The sequence below is a fragment of the Bicyclus anynana genome, chromosome 1 (assembly GCF_947172395.1).
Source record: "Bicyclus anynana chromosome 1, ilBicAnyn1.1, whole genome shotgun sequence".
NCBI lineage: Eukaryota > Metazoa > Arthropoda > Insecta > Lepidoptera > Nymphalidae > Bicyclus > Bicyclus anynana.
The window spans coordinates 10,824,375-10,834,840 of NC_069083.1; the positions used below are offsets into that span (position 1 = coordinate 10,824,375).

At 33.7% G+C, this 10,466-nt stretch overlaps 1 protein-coding gene across 1 annotated transcript; it reads right to left on the bottom strand.

The window, feature by feature from the left end:
* Positions 1-5,442: 5,442 nt before the first annotated feature.
* On the bottom strand, positions 5,443-7,045 carry LOC112046051 (ras-related protein Rap-2c). The gene has a single exon (XM_024082512.2). It carries the CDS (start codon positions 6,717-6,719, stop codon positions 6,174-6,176), a length of 546 nt encoding a protein of 181 aa, XP_023938280.1. The 5' UTR covers positions 6,720-7,045; the 3' UTR covers positions 5,443-6,173.
* Positions 7,046-10,466: the final 3,421 nt, after the last annotated feature.

A 10,466-nucleotide genomic window follows, 5' to 3' on the forward strand; every position in this document is an offset into this window, starting at 1 on the left:
CAAAACAAGAACAAAAAGATGAGTTATCTAGTGTTTTTCAGATAGGATGTGTGGGTGGTTTGGTGGATGACAGTTTGTTTCACTATTAAAAGTTTGCCGCGAATCACGATAGTAGTACGTATTATGAACGTCATAAGGCAACTGTCACCGTACCCATGCTATCTGAAAAATACTTTACTGGCAAAAGTTAACGTTTGTTCAACTGTCCGAATCGTTGCCTTATTAGAAGGGAAAATCATATCAGACTTTGTAATGATTGTCTATTAATTTACAGCAATCATGCGCGTGCTCCACGCGGCACGGCCGGTGCTTGCGCGCTCCGACACGGTCCAACGGATTCTTCAAGCCACCGTTTACGTATTATCCACTGACTGTTTAGAAATTGCCAACTATGTAAACAAATTATTACTCAATCACAATGTTAATCGTACGTATAAAAAGTGTCCCTTACATTTAGTCTCACTAAATTCAGGAATGGTTCAACCGATTTGAATTTATTTCAGTTTTTCTGCGATATATTTGAGTGCCTAAAAAAAATTTACGAAAACGAACAGAAACAATGAAAAGAGTTCTCTATTTAGGTTAAGCTATATAATTTTCAATATGGAAATAGGGATCATTTTGAAGTTTGCCGGACTACCTAGCTTGTTTATGAATATCTTTACGGCTTTCGCGATAAGTAGGTAGGTAATAAGGCTGTTTTAACTATAGTGTATTCGGTAGGTACCTAGTACAACCCAAAAGGTCTAACTTTACAACTCAATTAAGTAATTCTCCACCCAATTAACTGTGTCAAGGACACAATTTTAAATAGGTAAGTAAGTAATGTGTTTATGAATGTTTAATGAATACTTGAATTAACGGCTGCTGGATAAATTTTAAATACCTACGAAAAATACAAAGACGAACATACATCATACTAATTGGCAGTTTCTAAATGATCAATGTAGAAGTGCGTTAAAAGAGTGGTAGATGCACTAACTCGCTATTACTTTATAAAGAGAGAAGACCGTTATTTTCACGAAAAGTATTGAGTACGGCCCAACGCAATTTAAATACAAAGGAGATTTTAGATAAGAAAACGTTAATTCTTGTATTGAGGATAACTTAAACTAGTTCCTGCATGTTTTGTATGAAAGTAAAAAAAAGTTACTAGGTCAGAGAATAGTTAGGTAAATACAGCTGAACAGATTTGGATAAATTTTTTTTTTTTTTTATTCTTTACAAGTTAGCCCTTGAATACAATCTCGCCTGATGGTAAGTGATGATGCAGTCTAAGATGGAAGCGGGCTAACTTGTTAGGAGGAGGATGAAAATCCACACCCCTTTCGGTTTCTACACGGCATCGTACCGGAACGCTAAATCGCGTGGCGGTACGTCTTTGCCGGTAGGGTGGTAACTAGCCACGGCCGAAGCCTCCCACCAGCCAGATCTGCCCAGCCGGGGATCGAACCCAGGACCTCCGCCTTGTAAATCCACCGCGCATACCACTGCGCCACGGAGGCCGTCAGTAAGTAAATAGTAACAGCAAAGGGCATACTGAATTAATAATGAGCAAAGTAAACAGTAGGTAAATTCAAAATAAAGCCTTGAGAGTGCCAAATACATTTGACAAACACTGATTGAAATAATAACAGCTATGAGTTTAAGCATAACAGAAGTTAGTATTGTAACAATTTATTTAATCATGTGAAACCCTAGCTTTTCCTTTATTCAAGCTATTGTTCAGAGCTTAACTGTTGTGCCTCCAGAAATTAAAGTACCTAAGTAAATATGTCTTAAAGTGTTTTTCAGATAGCATGGGTAAGGTGACAGTCGCCTGTATGCCATTCATAACTCATACTATTATCGTGAATTGTGGAAAACTTTTAAGAGTGAAACAAAATGTCATCTGCACCATCTTACATGAAACAAACTGTAGATATGAATTATGAAAATATGAATGACTATAAAAAGAAAGTTATGGACAGACAGGCTTATCAAATTCCTGAAAGGTCAGCAATATACAAGTAAATAAAAAAGATATTTATATTGATTCATTTTCAATAATGACAATGTTAAATGCTGGCGGCTCGAGATTGTTGTGCTTGGAGATCCATGCAAGAGGCCTACGTCCAGCAGTAGACGTCTATCGGCTGATAAGGTAGATAAGGTAAGTTATTTTCATTATTTCAAAGTTCATACAAAGAAATAACAATGATAAAGTCAAGTTGACAGGTTAGTCAGAAACTATACTACAGCCCTACTCTATGTGTACTGTTTACCAACAAACAAATTAGAAATGAAGGTAGAAAATGCATGTCATTTCATAACTTATTTATTTTAAATTATGTATTGTTTGTGCAAAATATATCTAATTGTTCTAAGCTTATTAATCTAATTTATTTTCATTAATTTTAGAACAAGTTAATAAATAATTATAATTATTACTAGTGGACCCGGTCAAGCTTCGCTTTGACTTATGTGCACTTCTTCCCTATCCCTAGTCTACACTACTCTACCCTTACCATACCCTACCCCTTGACTCTTAAATGTTTGTATGGGAAATAGAAAAGGGTTGTTTTCATGGTTTTCCCGGCAATTATTCTAATTTTTCTCACCTTTTAAACCTTCCCTATACCTCCATGAACATTTGAAGACCAAGATAAGATAAATCCGTTCAGCCGTTCTCGAGTTTTAGCGAGACTAACGAACAGCGATTCATTTTTATATATCTAGATTTTGTGTGAAATGACTAGCAATTTATACTCTAATTTTTTAGTATAGTTGGGAAGTTTTTGGACATCTGACTGAGCTTCAGAGAGCATGTTAATAAGTACAGACTGTTCCAGACTAAAAATGATTACACTCTAAACCATTATGGGTCTAAGCTTCAAATCCTAATTTCTTTAGTGTGACCTCACAGTGGACAATTATTAAAAGAATAGGTTGATATAGAGTAAATGGATGTGAAGAAATACAAAAATATAAAATCATGATATCAGCTGACAATCATATTCCACAATCTTTGAATTTTACACAACTTTCGATAAAATACAGGTAAAGTGGATGAAAATGTAAGTATGAGTGAAAGGCCAAACCCAACCATAATTATGATGTCATGCTTTAAAGACCATAGGCAGAGTCAATCATTGGTATTTTATTGCATTAAATTATCCAGATTTTTGTTTATATGAATGTCATATGACAACAAATAGTTCCAGTAAATGTTACTCCTCTATGTTTAGGTATTTAAATATATGCAATATGTTAATTTATTTCATAATACTATACTGATTCAATAAAATGAAATATTGATGAATCAAGATCAATATCTATGAATGAATTCTTTAAATATGTATTTTTATTCATATTTAGAAATAAGATACTGAGTCAACTTTACACATTGTCATTTCCTTATACAACTCTTAATAGCAGATAAATTTTACCTATGACACATATAGATATTTCCCTGAAGATGGAAAAACTCAATACTAAATATTGATTTGACATTATTGAGTAAAGAAATATTGAGTCATGTAGGAATATATTATAATATCTGACAAGACACTACATAGTTTGTAAGATTGACCATTATAGTTAAATACTTTCTAAACTGATGAAACACTAATTACATCAAACTATAAAAGATTTAAATTTACAAGTCATAGAAATTGAGATAGGCAATCAGATGATAAATAAAAATACCAGGTTTTCCGGGATAGATTGCAATGCCAAAGAAAGGTTTTTTTTAACTAAGCATAGATCTAGGAACATTTTCAAGTGTACACAGAGACATTCATCAAAATATCATTGCAAATTGTTAGAAATGCACCAAAACAAACATACAAACATTGATTTAGATTCTACAACCAAAGAACTCTTTAGTGAATGCTAAGTCTGACACAGAAATGAGAATATTCTGAAAACAAATACCTAGTAAAAAAATCAAAACTAAAATAACAGAAAAGCAAATAAATAACCTTCTGTATTTGTTTATATATATTCCTCTAAAATATATCCATCAAAAACATTCTACATAAAATAAAAGTGCCAACTCTCAGATGCATTTGCCATAACTTTTATAGTCATTTATTAGTCATTAGTTTTTAAGTAATTTTGCATTGATAAACTGTCCTAAAGATTCACTAATTTATAATTAAGGATTTGGATTGTTAGATCCTTGGCCTGGCTATGAAATATTGAGTTTTTCTTATATGGTAAACAGCTACAAGTAAGTACTATTGTAAGTAGCAGCTTAGAGTTGAAAAGTTGGTAGAGTAGCCTCAGAAAACATGTTATATATCATTAGTTTTGGTCATTATCATTAACATCTGACAGTGGTGGACATAGTCCACCAATATGTGCTGGATTCAAGCTCTAAATCCATGTTCCAGTGGAACTCATAGACATTGTAGGAGCACCCCCAGGGGATCATTCAGCCACTGAGTGTCAAATTCTCAAACAAATATAGGTTAAATTTGACACTAAGTGGGTGAATGGTCCCCTAGGGGTGCCCTGCAACGTCTATGAATTCCACATTAAGAAGCCTAGCTGCTGTATCTTTCAATGGTCCATTATACACAATGATGATTATCTTTATAAAAAAAAATTATGCTTTCGATAATTTTATCTTCTTTCTTGACTATGTCAGTCTATACTGCAATAATTTTGCGAATATCAACATAGCAGAAAAGACAGCATTTATTTTAACTTCTAAAATCTACAACAACTACACAGAAAGTAAGCAAAGCAGATATTGTTAAGTACACTAAATGTAATCAACTGATAAAGAAAATTGTTTCTTTGTAATATAAAAACGCATCTTTGACACACTATTATGAAATCTCAGTAGGTATATCTAAACAGATTCTTGAAACCAGTATTTTTTTATGTAGTTACAACTATCCCGACTTCAACTTTATTTTTTTTATACACCTGTCAATTAGTATTGAGATTAGTAGTGAGCACTCACTGACAAAACCACCATTAAACTGATAGTACATTCACAGGACAACAGACCATACCCTTCAGTGTTGTCATGCACCACACAACTTGTGGTGTAAGTATTATGTGTTTCATTAGCATGTATTTCATTGCAACCATATCATTGAAACTTAGGCCTAGTTCAGACTACTTAAATATTTCAGTCGAGTATGAACAATTGATCCAAAAATTGTTCATATGTGACTAAAATACTAAAGTAGTCCGAACTAGGCATTACAGGAAACTTATTTATCACCTATAAATATAAAACAAAAGTTAAGCTCTGTCACCAAAAGCACTCTTACCCGTAGAACTTTCCGTCATAAGGAACTTTTAAGATTTCATATCATAGTATAAATGTGAAGATATTTGATTACAAAGTGTAACAATTTTCATTTAAGACTGAACATGATTCAATGTATTATAAAAATATAAATTGACACGGTTACCTTGGTTTCTGATGAATAAAACTTCCTGTTAATCTCCCACTTAAAACTTTTATTATAGATACTTTGTTATAGGTATTATCACAAATCCTGGTAGACTTTAAAACACAATCACGCAACTGACAATTCTGTCTGTATTTCCTTGATTATTACTGATTCTCATATAAACATAATTTACACAATAAAACACAATCCGCATGACTTAAGTGTATACTCATACTCAGCGCACTTCACTCTACACAATCATATAAGATTATTGCATATTTGGATGGCTTTTTTATTCTCTAAAACCGTCCTTGTCCTTCCACATCATTAATCTCATCAAATTATATACAAAGTTTACTAATATTACTTTACATTACATATGTTATGTTGCTGATATAAAATTGATGCAGCGTTTGACTCGTCGTCAACATTCAAGACTGAAATGAACTTAATCATGATGATCTTTACACGAAGCTAAAGATTACATGTTCCGGTTTCAAATGATATTTGATTATTCTGTAATAACTGTTACTGCGGGAGTATCTACCAGTACTAAAGTATGAAAATATAAGATAAAGCACCTCGATTGGACAATGGTATGTATCAAAGATATTAACAACGTGATATGACGCGCGCTCGGCCGCCCGGGGTCCAGCGCTGGCGGCCGACGCGCCGCCCGGCCCGCTGGTCGCGCGGCCGCCGGCGGCCGAGGCGGGCTCGCTCCCTCCTCGCCCTTGCAGTCTTACGAGAAATAAATGCCACATTACACACTAAACATTAAAGCACTGTACAACAACAATAAGTTTTCTTTTCCTTCTCAGGACTAACGTTCATTTCGCGCACGATTTCCGCGAACATCTCGTTGACGTTGGTGCGGCTCTTGGCCGACGCCTCCACGAAGGGGCAGCCCCACATCTGCGCGAGCGCCGAGCCCTCCGCCTGCGACACCTCGCGCTGGTGCTCCAGGTCGGCCTTGTTGCCCACTAGGAGGATCGGCACGCGCTCGGAGCCCTTCACGCGCGTTATCAATTCCTTCATTGGTTTTATGTCTTGGAACGTTTGATGGTTTGTTAATGAATATACTACTACGAATCCTTGGCCATTCTTTATATACAAATCTCGCATAGACGCAAATTGTTCTGTGCCGGCGGTATCCAATATTTCTAATACACACGGAGAATTATCTACTTCTATTTCTTTCCTGTAGAAGTCTTCTATGGTGGGGTCATATTTTTCCATGAAACATCCGGACACGAACTGCACAGTCAAAGCACTCTTGCCGACCCCACCCGAACCCAACACCACCACTTTGAATTCGCGCATTATTGTGCTATTCGAATCACTCTTGCCAGTCTTCTACAAACGTTTCGGAAACGTATTCTCACTTTGTGCTATAAAACTGTCATTGCTATGTTGGTTTATGACTCACACTCTGATGCGATCACTAAGAGACGTTTACATAAAGAAAAGATAACTAAATGATAAACAGCGACGCCATTTTAGTTAGACGTTTGGCAAAACAACTTTGATTGCATCGCGGGCTGTTCTATTCACTTTACACTTTATTAGTACAAACGCGGAAGAAACGTCTATCCAACTGACTCGCTCTTTGCTAGTATTGGCACGACCAGCAGCAGGTTGGTCAATGCACTCTATTGCAATAGTTTGATTGGAGAATGGGAGTTTTGTTCACCGGATGTCAGTGTTGCACAAAAAAAATTACAATTACCTTAAATTAAAAAATATCGTAGTGTAATAGAACAAAAGAAAGGAAAATGTAATTCAATTACGTATTTAGGTAGTTTTTGTTTATTAAAAGTTCGTCAGTTCGCTATCAACCCATATTTGGCCACTGCTGAGCTCAAGTCCTCGGATTCCCCACGATGTTTTCTTTCACCGTTTGTAAATTTTAAAAGTAATCATTGGAAATTCCTTATTTCGGGTCACAATTGACCAAAATTACATATATCGAAAGAATAAAATATTTGAACGAAAATCGTTACAGGCAATCTTTTCTTCTTTTTGTATCTGTCTATTTCTAATGTTTCTGTGTAGGTCTTACGTGTGCTGTGGGTATGTGTTCGTGTGATTATCGAATTTGGTATTTTGTATATTTTAATATTTTCTAAATGATATTTTTTTCCTAAAAATATGATATTAATATAATAAAAGTAAATGAGATACAGAGACAAGCCGAGGGCTGTCATTTTTCTATATATATTTATTAATATATACGTAATATTGTAACTAGTTAGAGTGTTATTCAGATAGCATGGGTATGGTGACAGTTGCCTTGGCGTTTATAATACGTACTATTATCGTAAATTGCGTCAAACTTTCAAGAGTAAAACGAACTGACACCGTACCCATGCTATCTGAAAAACACTCGAGAAAGCTATTATTAAACCAAGCCTAGAGTTGAAAAATAGTGTAAGAAACTACGATTCTGGTGCAGAGTTTAATAAATAGATTTAGATATTTTCGAGTTTCACCCATAACCGCTATCAATAATTATTAAATGTTATTGAAACATAATAATATGTTTGTGAATACTTAAGATAATATAAAACTTTTTAATATTTTACTTATTTATTTGTTATTTTTTTAATTTTTTTAGAACGTTAACAAACTACAAAACCCTTTTTTACAGATCTTTTATTTTAATTTATTTCAAATATACCGTAATATAGGGTAAATATGAACTACAGCAACATTACACCGGAAATGTTAATAATGTCTTTACGTTGCCTACATTGAGTTTCGTTCAGAAAATATCCCTAAATATTCTATTGTAATAAACAGCTATGATTTGTTTCAAATTAATCCTACATTTTTCTGTTTTACTATTATCTAGTTTATCACTTACTATCACATAATTATTATTTAACGAAAATATGACACGATTTTTTATATTAAGCCACGATGTTTTTCAGGGTTCATAAGTTTTATGCTTTGTTTGTAAGCATTTAATTATATGTCTGAGGATAAATATTAAGTCTATGTATTATACTTCTCTGTGGTCTGAGGGTAGGCCAAGGAACATATTTACTCAGGAGGTAAGGTGTAGGCTTTGTGTAGGTGTATATTTGTTTCCACATTACGAAATATTCTGATCTTATTAATATATTCATGTTTAATAGTCTCAGACCAATAAATAGTCATAGTTATTAGTAGATCAAAAATGAGCATCGTTAACAGAGCTACCGAACTCCCTACCTAATATTTTTATACATCAATTTGAAGTAAGAAACGGAATTTCATACATAATCATTTGAAAAAATATCTTTTTGTTCTTGGTAAATCTATTTGTATATTTTTAGTAGGAAATGTTCTCTGTGGTTTAAAATAATGGTTTAGTTTATTAGAATCACTTTAGATACTGGCCGACGAATAGGCACCAATACGAGTATGTGAATGATTTATTCGGGTATGTTCCGCACCTACCACAAATATTCGTGCGTTCTCGGTTCGGAGTCGGTCTATTGACGAGAGTCTAAGGAACACAGATTGGAAAGGATTATTCGCAACTGTAGACTATCTCCCTGCCAAATTTTATCTTTGTATGTAAAGTGGTTTTCAAAATTTCGTGAAAATTACCTTTCGCATGACCGACGATCGAACATTTTTCCTTGTTTTCGCTACATGATCATGATAGCCTTCCTCGATAAATGTTAATAATAATAAAAAAGTAACACAAGAATAATTTTTCAATCATATCCATTAGTTCGTCAGTAGGCAGAAGTACGAAATTACCTGCACCGGCTGAAACTAGTGGGCCAAAGCTTCAGTACAAAGACTTTGGATATAGGAGATTATGCATGTGTTGGTTGGGAAAATAATTAGTAGGTACAGAAATCTGACGGTAAGCGTACATTAATTTCAACTTAATTCTACATAGGCATTTTTTTGTCTAGTGGTGTAACCAAGGTATATTAAAATAATCATTAGAGTTCGTTCCCGAGTAACATTAATTTTATTTTTTTGTTTTTCTCAATTGGTTTCTTAAACTATTATAAAAGTAAATAAGTTAAAAAAAAAAAATAAAAGCAAAAATCCTCCATTTAAAATTGTGTGCGGAAGTAGTATCGCTGCTATGTCCCACGTTTTCGCGTATGTACCTTCACTTCTTCTCCTTGGAGTATATATTCTTTAAGCTGAACAAATGTCGAACGATGACGTCACGTACAATATCGCAACTTTTAGAGGGAGTCGATATTTATGCGAACTTTGAATGCATGTAAAATCATAACTATTTGGTATTTTGTAAGTACTTATTTAAAATTTCGCTTTAGCAGAGTTGTTTCTTGGTCTTTATAGTACCATCAATGATCTTACTTATTAAGTTTAAGGAAATTATACCAAATTATAAAATAAGTAACATTTTTAATATAATAGTACATTCAAATATAACAATGACAGAATATTTTGTTTTGCTAAATATGTTATGGGGCTTGCTGTATTTGGCGTTATCATACCATATGATAGTGATTGTAAAAAAGTTTAACATATTAGCCTTAAGCCCGCAAGCTTGCACTAAAACAGTGTGGTGGGTCTAAGCTCCATATCCTTTCACATATACGGAGGTCTGGCCTATAAAGTATCCCGATATAGACTGTAGTTAAAGAATTAAAATAGATCAAAAATGTTATAGTCAAATTGTTTACAAAAAAAAGCTAGGATTATTAAAACATATAGGTTATTAGTAATTAAGTATAAAAACAGTGTTTTGTGTAATATTTTGTCATAAATTCTCATTATCATTATAATATATTTAAGGTCAAATGTAAAGTCACACTCTCCTCAAGCTTTTTTTAAGGTATAACAAATTTAAAAAATTAAAACATTGAAAGATTGTTTTTAAAATACACTATGTCTTTTAAATTTCCCGCTATAAAAGGACACAGATAAAAGTATAAATAAAGCACTAGTCGGTGGCGCCATCTGCGATTAGCTTTCGCTGGCCAACCCCATTCGTGCACAAAATGCTCGGCGAGTCATTCGCCGAATTACATAGCGAGTATCTAAAGGTACCTTAAGTTTGTATTTGAAATTGATCTGTGATGTATTTTA

Excerpts from the sequence above, each read along its gene's own strand:
- LOC112046051 (XM_024082512.2), bottom strand. The coding sequence starts at position 6,719 with ATGCGCGAATTCAAAGTGGTGGTGTTGGGTTCGGGTGGGGTCGGCAAG.